Source organism: Bos grunniens, chromosome 2 (genome assembly GCF_055505025.1).
Source record: "Bos grunniens cultivar Pamir isolate PY7600 chromosome 2, Bosgru_T2T1.0, whole genome shotgun sequence".
Classification (NCBI taxonomy): domain Eukaryota; kingdom Metazoa; phylum Chordata; class Mammalia; order Artiodactyla; family Bovidae; genus Bos; species Bos grunniens.
In genome coordinates this window covers 84,363,720-84,382,300 of record NC_141166.1, presented here as the reverse complement: position 1 = coordinate 84,382,300, position 18,581 = coordinate 84,363,720, and the positions used below count along the sequence as shown (strand labels likewise).

At 37.2% G+C, this 18,581-nt stretch overlaps 1 protein-coding gene across 50 annotated transcripts in view; it reads left to right on the top strand.

The window, feature by feature from the left end:
- Positions 1–18,581, top strand: part of QTMAN (queuosine-tRNA mannosyltransferase) — a 457,067-nt gene that overhangs the window by 70,249 nt on the left and 368,237 nt on the right. For 43 of the 50 annotated variants that reach the window (XR_015145715.1, XR_015145716.1, XR_015145763.1 and 40 more), the window contains one exon: positions 9,469–9,532. Coding sequence is in view for 5 of the 50 variants with exons in the window: in XM_086351432.1 (XP_086207558.1) it covers positions 9,469–9,532 (64 nt within the window). In the remaining 45 variants the exon portion in view is untranslated. Of the gene's footprint in view, positions 1–1,318; positions 1,356–7,348; positions 7,973–9,468; positions 9,533–11,184; positions 11,279–16,095; positions 16,249–18,581 lie in introns of those variants that run through there. The other 7 variants (XM_086351571.1, XM_086351563.1, XM_086351473.1 and 4 more) reach the window with 5 other exon arrangements.

Sequence of the window (18,581 nt, the reverse complement as noted above, 5' to 3'; positions counted from 1 at the left end):
AGAAGAGATTTTTGTGTGTGGATGAGACATAATTAGGTCTGAGTGAAGGAAAGCACAGCAAGTCAGTTCTTAAAATTCAAGCTGGCTGGAATGCCGGTGAAAACTGGAGGGTGAAAACTGGAGGGTGAACCGGAGGAAGAAGGATTTAAAGGAAGAGAAAACAGAAGGTTATTGCGTTGTCCAGATTTGAAGAAATAAGCCTCTGATGTAATAGTCTTCTGAGAGTGGGAGGGATATTTTTTCCAACAGTTATATTCTGATCATGCCCAGGGGTCTCATTATTCTCAATTTTCGAATACTATGTTATTTTTATGTATTTTGTACACATTTTGCTTTAAACTTTTTTCACTCTTTGAGAATAGTCTGAAACAATTTTAACTCTTGCTTTTATTAAAATTTAGAAACAAGTGATGTTTTAGTTACCCTATTATATTAATGATGTTCTGAAATACCCTCTTAATTCTATTTAGTTTAAGAAAAACTCTAAATAGAGAATTTTGGATGAAAATAATTGGTAAAAATATATTCTTAATCTAGTAGATTTATTAAGAACCTTAACCTGAGTATTACCTAAAAGATTCTTTAGTAAGATGAATTTTGAAATATTATTAGAACTATCCTTTACTGTTATAAAAGTGACTATTCACAAAATTTCAAAATTGAAAATAAGAACTTTTTACCAAGTTGAGTGATTATTCAGATAGTAAAAGAGTTAGTTAAATGGTTTAAATGTTGTGTTTGTGTGTTTACTTATTGGTTGACTGCTTAAAAGTACAAATATTTGTATTTTTAAAAATGTACCATATAACAAATTTTTGAATAGCATACTACTGATAAGTGTTTACTTTCCAAGATGCTTTATTTTGGTTAGTGCTCTGCTAAGAACAAGAGACTAATGTGTTTAGAAGCTATGTTGCTAATTATAATTTATTAAGCCCTTACTATAAGTCAAGCTCAGGCTCAAATATTAGTTAAGAGACACTGTCTTATTTAAAAGCACCCCCTGAAGAGTTGGGTTTAGTTTATTATTACATGAGGAAATTGAAACCCAGAAAGGTTTAAGTTTCTTGCTCAAGATTAAGCAGTTAGCAAGTTGCAGAGCAGGCGATATTTGTCTCCGCTTTGTGTGTTATTTCTTATGAAATATTATGGCAAAGATCTTAAGGAATATGAGTCTTCTATGTGGCATCATTTGTGAATGGTATATATGCCTCCCCAGTCAGCAGGTGACTATTTTGTTTGCTAATTTCTTATAGTGGGTAACCTCTCTCTCTCTCTTTTTTTTTTTGATCCTTCGAAAATTGCATACCTAGCACTGGCCATTCTCTTGCATGAATGAAAAAAGTTGGGCCAATGTAAGTTTATTATTTATTTAGTTTTTGCTTTTTTATATCCTGTTTAAAAAATAACAGTATTTGAAAAACTGCCTGTACTTATTAGAGACAACATTGGTATCCTCATTTAATGTGTGTGATTGATAGATATAATTTTATGTTTACTTTTTATACTGCCTTATACTATTCTTTCACAAACCAAGTAAAGCCTCTCCAACTGCTATTTCTCCTCAGTGGTATCTTAAAGAAGGAGTCACAACATGTTTCTTCCTGAATTCCCAACAGTTTAGTATTCTTTCAGATGTTTTGCAGGGCTTCAGCAAGTCGTTACAGTGGACGTCTTCAAGAGGCAATGCAGTAGGCAGAGCGCAGCGGCCGAGACACCTGTAGAGATCAGCGCACCTGCCCTGAAGCAAAAGCTAGTAATTAGTTGCTCAGATTCCCTTGCAAACTTCCCCAGTGTTGTTGCACATGAAACACAGAGATCACAGTGATGCTGTCATGAGCTTCGCACTGCTGGAGTTGTTTATGCCCATTCAATTTTTAATGTTCCTATAAGACATTTTGATGGCAACCCTTAGCCCAGAGGGATTTGCATGCTTGATCAAACCTGTGATGATTTAAATATAGAAATAAAGAGAAACCTTTGGATTACATTGACTGTTAACTTTTAGGATGGCATTAGTGGAAAACATTAACACGATCCTGGAGGCAAAGTGGCGTTTGATCAACCTTCATCACTTTTTTGTTCCTTGACAGCAGGTATAGCTTCAGTAAATCTAAACAAGTTTTTTAAGCTGTATAGATCCAAGTGCATGTGGCTATCTGGATGGTATCATCTGAATATTTTAAAAGATGATTTTATCCCAACCACTTTTATCAAGATTGAACTACTCTCATATACCAACCTTTTAATTCTACTACATTGTTATATGCAGTTTATATTGCTAAAGAATGAGATGGTAGGGGATTGAATTTTAGTAAACTACTGTAGTAAAATATGAATTGGATATATTGGGGCCAAAGAAATTTGTTACTCAAAATACTGGAAAGTTTTTGTATACCTTTGTTTTTAATTTTAACACTATATGTATCTTAGATACTATGTGGGATAAAAACTAGTGGTTTGCTAGGTAGTTTTAAACTCTGGGGTTCAGTTCTTTGATTATTGTGTTTGTGTGTGGGTGCTCAGTCATATCCGACTCTTTGTAACCCCATGGTCTGTAGCCCACCAGGCTCCTCTGTCCATGGAATTCTCCAGACAAGAATACTGGAGTGGGTCGCCATTTCCTTCTCCAGGAGATCTTTCTGACCCAGGGATTGAACCCACATCAGTTGCCTCTCCACTGGCAGGCAGGTTCTTTACCAGCTGAGCCACCAGGGAATATATTGTGTTTGTATAAGTTATTAATAAATAGTGTTACTAAAGATGATTCTTAAATATGTGTAGCTTGAAAAATGGTGTAATTTCTAATATCATAGCAAATTTGGTTCAGATTTATCCTAAGAAAAAAATAACTATAGCAGCTCATCATTTAAGCATAGTATGGTGGATGTATTAATACATGCTTTCTAAACTGGTTCTTAGAGACAAATGTGCATTGTGGGGTTGTCAGATTAGAGTAAAATTAAATAAGATGTTATACAGCCCTGGACTATCATTGACAGAGATGCTAGTGAATTCAGTCAGCCCATTGTGCCTCACATTTTCCTGCATTAATACATAGGTAGAATCTTCCAGTGGGCTTCTGAGAATAGTTTTTTCTTTAGTTCTTCAAGAAAAGTGAAATGAATGATGAAGGAAAAAGCTCACCTCTAGGTTTTACATTTGCCTGCGTTTCTTAGCCGTAAGTCGGCCTCAACATGGATGGTCCTGGGAATACTCCACTTGTGAAATGATGTCTGTGATGCTACCATAGACAAAGTACTTGGGTATGTTAACTGCAGAATGTAGTTTACACTACATTGACTTTCAGGAATTTCACAGAAGTCGTTCCTAAGAATTGACCTTTGGAATTCCTAATAACTTCATGTACATATTGCATATAACATTTGCAGTGTAATATAAATGCTCCATGTGCCCTGGGTCAGTATCTTATTTATCTTTTTATCCTTGATGGCTTACTCAAAGAGATCAGTCATTGTTGATTGAATCAGTGAATGACTGAAAATACTGTGCAGTGCATAAAAATAGCCCATGGAAACACTACAGTAAAGGGTGGAGCATATGGAATATTTTTTGTAATAGAAATGCCTTTTTTATGTATACTTTTTTCCAGTATAATCCTTTTTTCCTAGAATAAGTATGTGATTTGACTTTACGTTTTTACTATCAGTGCGTCAAAAATATTCTGTGAAAAAAGATTTTGTATCTTTACTGTACTGAAGTGAAATTTTTCTTAGTCTAAGTGAGGACCCACGGAACTTAGCTTTGTTTTCTACCTCTCTCTAACCCTTTGTTTCTCCCCCTGTTCTGGACAGACTTTTCATCCTGTTTCAAGATAAGTCGGACTTCCTCCTGATGTCATGCTTTGGTCTCTGAGCTCGTCTCATGAACTTCTGAGTTTCTTCTGTTTTTGACTTACCAGTTTAGAACTAAATTATATGTGTTTCTGTATTTTGCAAAGTGTGTATCTACATCTAGTAACTTCATTACTAAGACTTTTAAATTTTTAAAATATTAATATTTTTCTTTCTGATTTATAGCAGTAGTCACACCGTACATGCTAGTTAATCTCTAGCTTTGTAGTAGGAAAATAAATTTCCAGAGAAAGTGAGAAAGACAAATAGACAGAGACTAATAGGGGAGAGGGAAAGAGAGAAGACAGGAGGGAGGAGGGAGGAGAAAGAAAGGGAGGAAGGGAGGAAGGAGAAAGAGCAGATCAGCATATTTTGTGAAACAGGGAAAGAGCAAGGATTTCCGAATTTGAAAATCCTGAATTCAAATTCTGATCCTCTGCTTCCTTGCTTTGTAATGTTCAATGGATAGAAATGATAGTAATATCTACCTGGTAACTTGTTGTGTTAAATTAATTAATATATATATAAAGTGTTTGTTAGTGCATTCTCTGGCACATAATATGTGCGTGGTCAGTCGCTCAGTCATGTCTAACTCTTTGTGACCCCATGGATTGTAGCCCTCCAGGTTCCTCTCCATGGAATTTCCCAGGCAAGAATCCTGGAGTGGGTGGCCACTTCTTCTTCCAGGAGATCTTCCCCACCCAGGGATGGAAACCATGATTCCCATGACTCCTGCATTGGCAGGTGGATTCTTTACCACTGAGCCACCAGGGAAGCGCTTACAAATCTTAGCTGAGTGTATTATTTTGCAGATGAGGAAAGTGAGGTTTAGAGAGCTGACCAGTGGTCATTCAGTAAGTAAATTGTGGAGAGTTGATTGAAACCCAGATTCTTCTTACTCTGTAGCTGTGTTTTTCAAGCATTAATGTATCTCAGAATTTCCTGAAGGGTTCATGAAAATATAGACTGCTGGTCCTACCCAGATTTCCTGGTTCAGTAGGTCTGGGTTGGGGCCTGGGTATTTGCATTTCTAATAAGTGCTCAACTGCAGTTGCTCCCACTGCAGGTCTAGGGACCATACTTTGAGACCCAGTGCCCCTTAGCAGTATTTCTTAACCATAGCTGCATGTGTAAGAAATCACCTGGGACCTTCTAAAAATTATTGATGAAACCAAAATCTCTGATCATGTGGTTTAAGTATTACCTTTTAGTTTGTTTTGTTTTAAGGCCTCCAGGTGATTCTGTTGTGCAGCCGTTGTAGATTCTGCAGATTTTCATTAGACCTGGGTACCAAGCAGAGCACTGGCCTTGAACACATTCTGGGTGCTTGGTGAGGCAAGGCCACAGTAGTGTATTGTTTTTGTCCTGTGATGATTGAAAACAATTGCTCCAGCCTAGAATCCTTTTATTACTTGAACTCGTCTCATTATTTGTGTCTGTTGCTTGGGTTTCTCCATCCAGCTACATGCTCCCTATGTCTTGAATACATTCATCAATCTGTATTTTTTGTTACTATTTGGTGGAAGGAACGATTTAACAACAATTGACTTGAACTACAAGGTAAAGAAAAGAATGTAATGTATCTAATTAAAAAAACCACTTTAGGAACCTACTGGACTTTTAGAATTCTAAATTTGCTGTTTATGAGATGCTGTTGGAAACCTTATGTTTTTATTTTAGGGTACCCAGTTATTGGTTAGAAGAGATTATGATAGCTGGTACCTAGGAGTACCTTAAAAAATGCAGCAGATTAATTGATAACATTTCAGTCATTTCTTCTATTACTTGGTTCGGTTGATAAATGTATACAAACCAAGGCATCCATTACTTGATAAGAATGGGCAAAATACCACATAATTTTGTTAATCTTGAAGCAATGAAATTATAAATCCCTATGCAAATGATGAAGGTTATCATTATCTATCACTCCTTTTTGATACCGTACAGACTGTTAATTCTTCTCTGTCCTGCTGAGTCTTATTAAAACTTTTGACTGATGTACCTTTATTTAGAATTTACCAATTTAAAACACTTGCTTCACACTCTCACCTCTAATTTAACTAGGCCATTAAACAGTATTTTGCAAAGAGAAAAAGTCAATAACTGTTTCTTTAAAAAAATAATAAATCAAAATGAATTTTAAAACTCTGCTTAGAGGTGAGCAACTGCTATATACTACTAGGTCTTTTGATAGTTGATTTGTTCCTTTAGTATGCAAATTTTAGGTTTACAAATATCTACAGCTTTTATTTAAGAAATGTGCCTGGAGGCTAGATTGGTAAGCTTTAGGGAGATATCTAGTTTGGTGTGAAATAAATAGTTGTTAAAGGATTGCAAGAATTGGGTCCCAGAACATGAAGAGTAGAGCTGAGACAGATTGAGAAAAACTGTATTTTCATTTCATTTGGCTAAAAATACCACTAAATTAAAAATGAAGACACTGAATGATGGCAACACAAAGCAAGTTCATGTGAATAAGCCTTTTTGGGGAGTAAATTTTGTGAAAAGTTCTGACTTGTTAGAAGTTTAAGGGAAAGTGTTTACTACATCCCTGACAGCTTTATAGCTTTGGGTAGAAGACTCTCTCTTGACCAAGGAGGAAGGAACAGGTCACTCTGCCGTGTAGTCAAGTCTACGGCATCACTTCTGGTCAGCGAGATGACAGATGCCATAGAATCTGCTCACAGTCAAAAGAAAAGAACTCAGGATTACTTTCTTAGATTGGATGCTGTAGGTTAAGCAAATAGTGTAAATAGATTTCTAGCTTCGGGGAAACTTTGCATCACTGATCTTTTGAAATCTCTGACATGTTTTTTCTCAAACAACTTAAAAAAAAACTTACAAAATATATTTCTCTGTTGATAGCTTATAGCTGAGGCTAAAGTCCTAGATACTCCACCAGTCGGGATCACTCTATGCATGTCTTTACATATAAATAGATTTCCATACCTTTTCCTACTCAGTATTGTTTTATTTATTTTTGTTTTTGAACTTCAAGATTACTTTTACAACTTTTGAATTATCACTTTGTTTACTGGGTTCAGGCTTGCCTGGTGGCTCAGACGGTAAAGTGTCTGCCTGTAATGCGGGAGACTCAGGTGTCAATCCCAGGTTCAAGAAGATCCTCTGGAGAAGGAATTGGCAACCCACTCCAGTATTCTTGCCTGGAAAATCCCACGGACGGAGTTGCCTGGTGGGCTACAGTCTGTGGGGTCACAAAGGGTTGGACACAAGTGAGCCACTTTCACATTACTGGGTTCAAATTGAAAAAGTATGATTTCAAAGGTTAGGCCCAACACTCATATTCTTTATACACATGTAACCAGTGTTGGACTTTCCAGGTGGCTCAGTGGTAAAGAATCCGCCTGCCAGTCCAGGAAACACAAGAGACATGGATTCAGTCCCTCGGTTGGGAAGATCACCTGGCGTAGGAAATGGCAACCCACTCCAGTATTCTTGCCTGGAAAATCCCACGGACAGAGGAGCCTGGCGGGCAACAGTTCATGGGATTGCAGAGTTGGACACTGCTGAGCCACTAAGCACACAACCAGTGTTACTGTTTTTGTGCGTCCTTCTGAAGGATTTGACTAGACGGTTGCCCCTTATTAAATATGGAGGGTATGAAGTACTCTGTCGTCAGCCAGGTTTTCAGGAATGCTGTTCAGAACCTGTCAATTCTCTCTCTAAAGACTGAGTGTGTATCATGAAATCCTAACTAGTCTAGTGTGGATTTTCATGTTTGGAGATAACAAAGTTGTGACTCTTTGTCTTCCTGAACAGCTCTTCTGACCTCATCTCTGAAGTGAAAAGGTCTGATTAGCTAGCTGTCCTCACAGTCCCTTCTCTGCCTCAGTTCTCTAAGTCCCTGACTCACTTTGAGAATTGGAGTGAACATCTCTGTGATGTACTAGATAGATGCAGGCTGTTTTCATATGCCTCGGTCACATCATTTTGCTTTGTATCACGTGTCACACATTGAAATGGTATATTGCTGATAGATTTGTCTTCTATCATCCTCTCTGCTCCAAAATTAAGCTCCAGCAGGGCAAGCTGTGCTTGTCTTATTCACTGATGAATTCCCAGCACCGGATGGAGCCATGCTGAGAGATGCTCAGGAGGTGAATGTCTAAACACACTACTCAAAAATTTTATTTTTTAAACTTTTAATTGGAGGATAATTGATTTACAGTGTTGTGTTGTGGCTCAAATCAACCATGAGTATACATGTATCATCCACCTGCGTCTCCCTCCCACCCTGTAGGTCGTCACTGAGTGCCAGACTCAGCTCTCTGTGTTACAGAGCACCTTCTCACTAGTTATCTGTTTTACACATGGTTAAACACACTATTTTTTTTTTTTTGAGAGACTATATCACATAATTGTTATTTGAAATAAGCCATCTTTAAAATAAATTTTTTTATGACTTTCACATATTATTTATTTATTGGTCTTGCAGCCTGTGGGCTCTTAGTTCCCTGACCAGGGATCGGACTCGCACCCACTGCAGTGGAAATGCTGAGTCTTAACCACAGGATCACCAGGGAAGTCTCTGAAATAAACCAATTTTGAGTTTTTTTTTCCCTCTTCCCTTGATATATGTCTTCTTGGTGTTTGTTCATTATTGTCGTCGTTTTGGCGAGACCTCAGCTCTGGATCCTGTCTTGGCTGTGAATGCTTTCCCATCTTGTTCATAGTTGATGTAGGGAAGGTTCTCTGACCTGTTTGTTTGTTTCTTTTTCCTGGTGTAGGTTAATGTGACTCTGATTACTGTTTTGAACAATTCTTTTAGGAGATGTGTTTGGCTCCTCCTGTGATTTTTGTGCTAGGTAAACTCTTTTTTGCTTGTCATGTAGGCTTCTTTTGGGATGAGTTGCTGTGTTAGTTCTGACCTTGCTAGTGTGTATATACCTAAGGATTCTGATTTTAATATAAACAGAAGATGCAAGTCAGAATATCCACCCTTGGGTGTATGGCGATATCGTTGTCTTCACTGTGCATGGCAGACAGAGAACATGGGTCTGTGTGAGTTAAGTTACAGTTTACACTTGATGTTATGCTCTTCCAGAAAGGAGTGTTCTTAAGGTGTTTACCCCAGATCTACACGTGTTTGTGCACCGCCACCATTTCCCTGGGGTGAAACCCCCAAACCTGGACTGGTTGGTATATGCATTCCAACCTGCCTGTGAGATTTTAGACGATACTCAGCAGAGGTTCTTGACAGTTTTTTGGATTATAGACCTTTCTGCAAATCTCATGAACTATTGACCTTCTCCCTAGAGAGAAATACATTTACATAAACCCACACATTTTGCATATCTCATTCAGGAGTACATAGACTCCTGAAGGCTGTCCATGTACCAAGGTTAAGGAGCTTTAATCTAATTACTTTTTTTTTTGTCATAATTAATTTGGGAAATCCTTGGAAAGACTGAAAAAAGCTCTTATTAATTAAGTCTCAGAATATTTTTATTCTTAGAGGTTCTTCTATCTTGGGTTGTCCAAGAATCAGACTACTAGATCATTCAAGTAAACTCTTATCCAGGTAAGGATTCAGAATTCAGATTGGATTTAGTTTGAAGATAGCAACTTTACTATGTCTTTTGTGATTTCACAGGTATCTCTGCATTAGCCAGGTTGGACAAATGTAAAGCGAGACATCACTGTATCTGGAACATCAGGTAAGCAAATGGGATTTCATTTTTATTTCTCCACCAATGAACTCCCCTGGCAGTATGTGGTCATTTCCTATTATCTACTCTTTCCTGCAGTGTGGGTCAGTAAGATGATACATATTTCTAGGAAGAAAGAAGAATATCCTTTCTTAAGTTTTATTTTATCTCATCATTATTTCATATATTCACACTTCTATAGTAGATAAAAATCCCTTGCTCTTCTTTTTATGTATATACTTTGGAGAGTTGTGGACAACTCTCAATTATTGTTCCTTGGTTGTCAGCCAAGTTATACGCATTTAATTCCTTAATCTTTCTTTGTAATTCAGTCAACTTGGCTGCTTTTTCCAGATTTCTGCCCATTTCATCTGCATCATTAATAAACAGAAAACACAGGCTATCGCCTAACTTCTATACCTTTCATTCTTTTTGCTTCCTGGTTTTGCCTCGTATTCCTTGCTGAAATAAAGCCAGCCATACAGCACTCTCTGGACCACTTTGGCAATACATGAATGCTTTGCCTACAACCATCAGTGTCCCATGCGGTAATAGCATCAGCAGTGTATCTTAGAGGAAAGAAAGGAAATGCAAAAGGAGAACAGTGAGGAGCAAAATACTGCCTTTTTTTTTTTTTTTTTTGGTTATATGGCATACTTACCCTTGCCACCCAAAGCAAATCATGGTACCTGGAACCTTTGTCGCAGGTTTTGTTGTCCCAAGGTATTGTGCATGAACACTAATTTACGTGAGAGAAGCATGTATATTGTTTGAAGTTTGACCACTGTTCTCTCAGTTTCTTCTTCACATCCTCCCTCCCCCGTTGCCTTTCCCAACACTGATTGTGACTTGCTATCAGAATCTGTGGCCATGAACAAAACTGGGCAGGGGATCATTCTGTCAGAAATGAGATAGGCTCAGGTGGTAAATGCCCATGCCTCCATGAGTAACATCTGAGGCAAGTGCTTTAGTTCTTGCTATTTCTGTAACAGCCGTTGGTCTTCTTTTAACAGCTGATTCAGTGGAGATGTGCAGGAGGAAGGGACTCACAGACCTTTGGTGCTATTCATCAATGCTGTATTACTTTCACAACTTCTCTCCCCGCCTGATTGGCAGTGAGAAGCATCCTGCTTCTAGATGATGCTGAGCTTAGTGTAAAATATGCCAGCGTGGGATCTGGGCTTGTCATAGTTCATTCTTTCTTTTCATTTGGTTTGTAGGAAATGGACCTCTACCTCTACTTATCTTGTGCATTAGAGAGAAAAAGGTCATACCTCTAGGAGCTAATGGCTTATTGGTATTTTCAGTCTCCAGATTTAGGTAGTAGATTTAGTTCAAGCTTGCAGCAGCACACACTTAGCTTTCTCATTTGTGTTAGCTTTGCTTCTAGTACAGAATTGAATAGGATAGAAAAGATGGTTTTCCTGTTTGTGTCTGTGGCAACTTTGTAGATGATTTGCGGTTTAATCCTTTAAACATTTTTGGTTATTTATCACCTCTTTCCCTATAAAGGCATAAAGTATTCAGATTCTAATATCATAATCTTTTAGTCAGATTATTTAGTTTTGGAGAACTCAAGGTCACAATAGCAGCTGACACAGTTGCCTCTGAAAGGTGACCTAAAATTTTTAATACTTATATTCGTTCTTTTTCTTGGTCAGATTTTATGGCATTCCTTCATACCATCAGATTTTAAATAAGATTATGTGCTGATGTATCAATCATGTACTTCTTGGTCTGTGGCCTCTTAAACAGGTAAATGTATGACTCGGACCCCTTTTAAGTCTGATTTCTTAAAATGTTAATCTCTCACATGGCTTTTAAACTGTTGACAATATTGTACTCACGCTAATTTCTTCAGGCAATTGATCCATTCTTCAGCATAACTTTTGTTTCTTGGGTCTTTTCAAGACCTGTCAAAGAAAACAAAATGCTAACCTGACTTTAAAGGGGCAAAAAAATTACCCCCCTCTGTCCTATATTATTCTTTGTTCTCTATGTGCATCAAAGTGACAATCCCACACTGTCTCAATTGAGGGAGTCTAGCGCAAAAATAAAAAACAGCCTGGCACTGTTCTAGGCTGGCAGCCAAAATGTTTTGTGTAGCTTGGTTCTGGCGGTGGTTTTCATAAGGCAGAGGGTGTGCCCTCCCAGCATCACTGAAGGAAGGCAAGCAGGCCTTAGTTTTTCCTCCGTATACCATTTGTTTTCCCTCTTTCTTCACTTAGAACACCATCATGAAAAAAAAAGAAAAAACAACTTAAAAAAAAATAGAGACATTCTCCTCACAACTTCCATGTTTACTTAATAGCATTGTTCCTTATAGGAGGTTGTGCTCAATTCGCCTTTTCCAGCTCTTCTTGAGATTTCCTTGCAGTCGCATTTTTGCCTCACTTTTCACAAAACCCTTCTGAATATTGCCCACTTGGGTCATGTGGACATAGTGTTTTGGATTGGTAGGAATCTTGTCTTGCTTCACAACTTATTATTTGAATTGAAACTCTCGAGTAATATTTGCTTATATTATATAGATTTTTATGCCAGGCTATCTCTTGTTGAGACCAAAAAACTTGCTATTGTTTTCTATTTTTGTCTAAAATTCAGAGTCAGTTCATATCTTTTATAGATAGAATACTCATTTTTGGAATGTTTGACAAATGTAGTTAGGTAAGCAAGTGAGCTTCCATTAAATACAAGGATGTGCATTAAAATTTTTTTCTTCTGAAGTCAAAATGCAAGGTAAAATACAAAAGTGTTTTTAAGTTTCCAATTTTTTCTAAATTTAGTTAGTAACCTACTATTACAAGTGATGTGAGAATGTAGCATTATGATTTTTAAGTAATGATTTGAAGAGGAAACTAGATTTTCACTATGAGCAACCATTCAATGAAATTTTCTAGAATGTTCCTCAAAATGTAAATGTTTTTTGTTGTATTAAGCAAAACAAATGATTCACTTTCAAGTGATCTATTTTAAAAATCAGTGTTGTTTTTTTTTTTTAAATACATTCAGAGTAAGAATAGTTAAATAGGCCAAATGTGTTTTCTTAGGAGGAGATTGATATTTTGATTGACCTTTATTTTTTAAAATTGTTAATGATTTCTGGCAATGAGAAAATTCCTTTGGGAGTAAAAGCTTACATAGATTTGTAAGTGTATGACAGATATGACTAAAAAGAAAGTAAACAGTGGTTTGTGTTAAAATGATTAATGTAAAACATTTTTGTACACGCTGGAAAATATATCTATTATGGATACATTAAGATAAACATGTGCAATCTAAAGTTTTTTTTTTTTCCCCCAGAGATTTTTTAAAAGTTTAGAACATGTTTTAAAATAATTAAAGGATTTGTAAAACAGGTATATCAGAGGTATGCATTAAATAAACTCACCTGTTATTTTTTCTCATTCTCGAGACAGATTCAGCAACATATTGGCTCATTACTATAACAAAACAAACAAATACTCAAATTGATTTGTACATATAATGCACATGTATTAAATGCTATGATTCTCAAGTCCCCCCCAGTGTGTTTTTTTTAAACTTGTATGTAAGTGGCTTGTCTGTAGAGCAGCTCAAATGAATCTGGGTGAGGTGCTTTTAAGTTATATTAATTACATCTTTAGGTCAACATTTTAAGCCAAAGGAACTTGAAGCTTTTGAGAAGAAATGGCAGTGAAACTTTTTTTCTCTTGGTCCAGTTAAGTGCATGACTGTCTTGAGTCCTTTGTGTCAAGGTTTGATAATATTAGAATTGGAGGTTAGAGATAATACAGATAAAAACTCTTTCTTCCTGTGTGTTCACTTATGTTGAATGTTAATTTTGTATTGAATACTATTCATTGACTTTAAATACATTTTCTCCATTGGTATAATTTTTATTTGCAGTTAAGCCCCTTTATCTGTTTTGTGGTAGGAATATATCTTTCAATGAATTAGAAACTGCAACATGAAAATTGTGCTATTTATTTGTTTATTCTAATTACACACAGAGGCATAATAGAAATATATCTAAGACCTATAATGTTTGAGCAGTGCTTTTGATAAATGTTACTGAGTTTTTCATTTTTGTAAGTAATAAATTCTACAGTTTTGTTTAGATCAGGCTTCATATCAAGGCTGCTATATCTTTATGGTTTGATATTATACAATTTGCAGAAATTATGATATAGAAGCTTAGTCATTATATTTGCAGAAACATAGAAAAATAAATGTATTAACGGATGCCAGCAAAATTGGATAAATATCAAATTTATTATTTTAACCATAACTTTATTATAGTACATACCACATTTATAATTAGAGCCAATATTTTATTTCATTTGAATTTTAGTACAGATTTTAAACCTAACTTCTAAAAAGGGGCTGTTTGATATCAAATATTGGTAACATGTGATGACAAATAGTGATTTCTAAGTTTATGTGGTCAAAAATATGAATGATTTTCCTTTAAGCATATAGTACATACTTCAGTGTAAAAGTCAATAGAGAGTATTCCATGAAAGAGTTTATATTAATTCAGTTGTCTGATTCTCCCCTTAGTATTTGATACATTTTAATTCCCTCTCCCAACATCTTATATCATCATTCTGTAAAATACTTTCACAAGTCTTTCATATGTTTTCTGTGGCATCTCACACTGCTCACTTTTTATCCATGGTACCATATGAATTCCCCATTTCAGGTTTACGCTGCATATTTTAAGCTGCTGATAGTATAAGTAGATCGCAAGGTAAAGTGACATTTAGCTTTTTGAGCTAGTCGTGTCATTTTTAGCATGAGAACAGGTTTGTTCCCCCCCCTCTCCCCGTTCTAAATCTTCTCATATTTCCCATTCAAGCAATCTTGCTAACATGGAACAAAGAAATTCAGAGATTTGGCTACAGCAGCAATTGAAATGCATCAAAAAGTGGCTACTACAATACAATTTTATTAATGAATGATCTACATTGGTTCCAGCTGTGTCCATGTGATTAGGCCTTCACCAGGCAACAATGGGTATTTCCCTATTGCTTTTATTTGATTTCCAAGAATGTGTCATCTGTTACATCAACCCCTGCCAATATACCCCCTGTAAAAGTGTTTTTTTTTTCCTTCCAAATTTCTGAAGCATAAGTTGAATACTCACACATATCCCTGCTGAATATTGTTTCTAGTGAATAGTTGCCTAGGTTTATATGCCTGGTGTTGCATACCAAAATTTCAGAATATAAATTAAATGTTTATTAAGTTTATCAGTAAATTTTCAGAAGTGTGGTTGCCTGGTAATGCTAAAGATAGACTATTTTCGCTTTTACGTTTCCATCTTAATATTTTATTACAGTGGTATAATGTGTTATAGAGGTGGACAAGCTTGCAGATTGAAATGGGGATCGTCCAGATTGTTCCCTTCCCTGGACCATATGGTATAGTTCTAAAAGCCTTTTGTACGCTGTCTGTTCAGCTTATTGTAAACTCAATCTTTAGTGCACCTAAAAAGATAACCAAATAAAAATGGGCCTGAGAAAAAGGACTTCCTATCGTGTAAGGGCCCTAGAAATATTTGTTTTAAAGGAGATAACTGCTGATGGAATTGAAGCTGAGATGACATAAACAAAGGAGACTTATTCTCTGAATTTTCTTTTGAGGTCATAGGGATTGTGGTAGATTGTCTTTGAGTGTTGATTTTAAAACCAAGGCATTTGTGTTATCTATGCTTATTATCCTTATTTCTCCCATTCTTGCTGTCTCATGAGAATGTGGTTTTAAAAATCCTTTTTACAGAGGAAGTCTCTACTTATGAACAATGCCAAGTGATATATAAGCCCCAGGTTTTATGAATTATAGGTGTTTTCTTGGACTGATTTCACTGGGAATTTAGGGTTAAATTTTAGCCATTACCCATACTCACAGATAGTTGTAAAATTTCTAATTCTGTTTCCTTTTCCTCTGGCCCCTTTACCTATTATGATTCCATAATTCTATTTTAGAAAAATAGAGTAAGAGATTGCTTATTCCATATGCTAAGACTTTTTCAAAGCTGGGAATGTGAGTGATTTCTCCTGCCTCTCCTCCCGTTCCCGCCAGAGTAAGCTACTGTTAGAGAAGAGCATTAGACATTACCCATTGCTTCTTGGCACAAGAGATTTGAAGCTGAAATTCTCCCAAATGGGAGAGGAAAAAAAAAGAGAGAGAGCCTGTGAAGAACACGATTCTTTACTCTGTCATTACCCTGGCCACTGAAAGGGTAACTGAGGGGAACTCAAGTGTTATTGGAATGTATAATTTTCCTCTGAATGGCCACAGTGAAATATGTTTGAACACAAAAGGCAGAAAAAAGTATATGTGGCATATGGAGTTGATGGTGGTTGAAATTAATGAATCTTTTAGCAGTGTACAATTGAAACTATCCCAAGAACAGTACACACTTACAATATGTCCAGTTGAAACTTACATAGGGAGAGATTACTATCTTAGGGCGGCTACTAGAAATAGATGGGATAGTGCAGTGATATAATAATTCTAGTGATCAATCAGTTTGATGAACAATACTTGTTGATACATGCTTTTCTGTTTTTGGCTTTGCCACACAGTGTATGGAATCTTAGTTCCCGGCTCAGGGATTGAACCTGTGCTCCCTACATTGGAAGCATGAAATGTTAACCACTGGACTGCCAGGGCGGAGAAGGCAATGGCACCCAACTCCAGTACTCTTGCCTGGAAAATCCCATGTACGGAGGAAGCTGGTAGGCTGCAGTCCATGGGGTCGCTAAGAGTTGGATACGACTGAGCAACTTCACTTTCAAAGCTTTCATGCATCGGAGAAGGAAATGGCAACCCACTCCAGTGTTCTTGCCTGGAGAATCCCAGGGACGGGGGAGCCTGGTGGGCTGCCGTCTATGGGGTTGCACAGAGTCGGACACGACTGAAGCGACTTAGGTGGAGGAGGGGAGGAGGACTGCCAGGGAAGTCTTTATATTTTTCAAGTTAAAAATTTTCCAAAAAACAGAGACAGTGGTTTCATGTTGGGGGAATCTTTCCTATTTTAAAAATTCTGTTAATCTTGGGGTCTTAATTCATTATGAAGATACTTTTTAAAGTTTATACTTTCAAATTAACTAGGTTCCTCTTGTTTTCTCTCTCCATTCTCATTTCTTACCCCTTTCTTCAGCTGTATATTAGTGTATATTACATATATGAGTGATCTATATCATACTGTAAGAAATGTTATTTTATAGGTTTGGGGTATTGAAAGTTTCAGTTAGGAAAAGAAATAAAAAATCTTGTAATGACTGTACAACAAATGAATATCCACGGAAGAGTTAGAACATATTTATTTAAGTAATCTGGGTTATAGAAGATTGTAGTAAAACTGTACACATGCAAATTCAAAATTGTTTTTATTTCTTCTAGTTAGAAAGGACTAGATCACAGCCTCTGTCTCAAGCAAGAAGGAGTCGTAGATAGTCCGACTTAAACATCTCTGTTGTGGCTTCCTTTTAATGGTAAAAATGCCCCTGGCTCCAAGTAGCAGAAAATCTTACTGACTGTGACTTAAGTGAGTAAGGATTTTATTTGTCTCCTGTTATAAGAAGTCTGGAGGTAGATGCCATCAAAGGTCCAGGTAACATCATCGTGTTCCCTCATCCTTGGTGCAAAATGCTTACTTCTTATTCCGCAGATGACATTTGTACCTATAGAAATTGTGTTTACTTTGAAGCTGGAAGAAAAGTAAAGGGAGCCCAGAAACCAAGTTTTCATGGAGAGCTTTCTCTTTTTCTTCAGAAACAGATGCTTGTTCATGGGGACTTCTGCCTGCATCTCAGGGATAAAATGTGTGTCACATAACTACCTCTTAGTTCAATTCAGTTGCTCAGTTGTGTCCTACTCTTTGCAACCCCATGGACTGTAGCACTCCAGGCTTCCCTGTCCATCACCAACTCCTGGAGCTTAACCACCTCTAGAATGAGATAAAAATCATTTTAGGAGGCGCAGATGAAGAGAACGGACTTGTGGCTACAGTGGAGGAAGGAGAGGATGGGACAAATTGAGAGAGTAGCATTGACATATCTACATTACCATGTGTAAAATAGACAGCTAGTGGGAAGTTGCTGTATAGCATAGGGAGCTCGGCCTGGTGCTCTGTGAAGACCTAGAGGGGTGGGGTGTAGGGGTGGTTGGGAGGGAGGCTTTAGAGGGAGGGGATATACTTACAGCTGATTCACGTTGTTATATGGCAGAAACCAACGCACATTGTAAAGCAGTTATCTTTTAATTGCCTGTGTGTTCAGTTGCTAAGTCATGTCTGACTCTCTGCGACCTCATGGACTATAGCCTGTCAGGCTCCTCTGTCCATGGGATTATCCAAGCAAGAATATTGCAGTGGGTGTCATTTCTTCTTCCAGGGGATCTTCCTGACCCAGGGATTGAACCTGCTTCTCCTGCATTGGGAGTTAGATTCTTTACCACTGAGCCACCTGGAAAATCAACCTATCTTTAATTAAAAACAAATAAATAAAAAAAAAGATCTAAAAGGAGAGGATCACATAAATTCCTGCCATACCGTGGAGTTCAGGAGGCCACTAGGTGCCTTTATAGAAATACTGTGAAGTTCTTTGTTTAACCCTTCATGGATCACAGCCTTGTGGCAAAGGGGCTCATGTAACTCAATGAAGCTATGAGCCATGCCATGCAAGGCTATCCAAGATGGACGGGTCTTAGTGAAGGGTTCTGACAAAACATGGTCCACTGGAGGAGGAAATGGCAACCCACTCCAGTATTCTTATGTGGGAACACCGTGGACAATATGAACAGGCAAAAAGATATGACACCAGAAGATGAAGCCCACCCCCCACCCCCACCCCCCCAGGTTGGAAGGTGTCCAGTATGCTACTGGGGAAGAGTTGAGGGCAGTTACTAATAGCTCCAGAAAGAATGAAGTGACTGGGCCACAGCAGAAATGATGCTCAGTTGTAGATGTGTCTGGTGGTGAAAGTAAAGTCCAGTGCTTTAAAGAACAATATTGCATGGGAACCTGCAATGTTAGGTCCATGAATCAAGGTAAATTGGAGATGGTCAA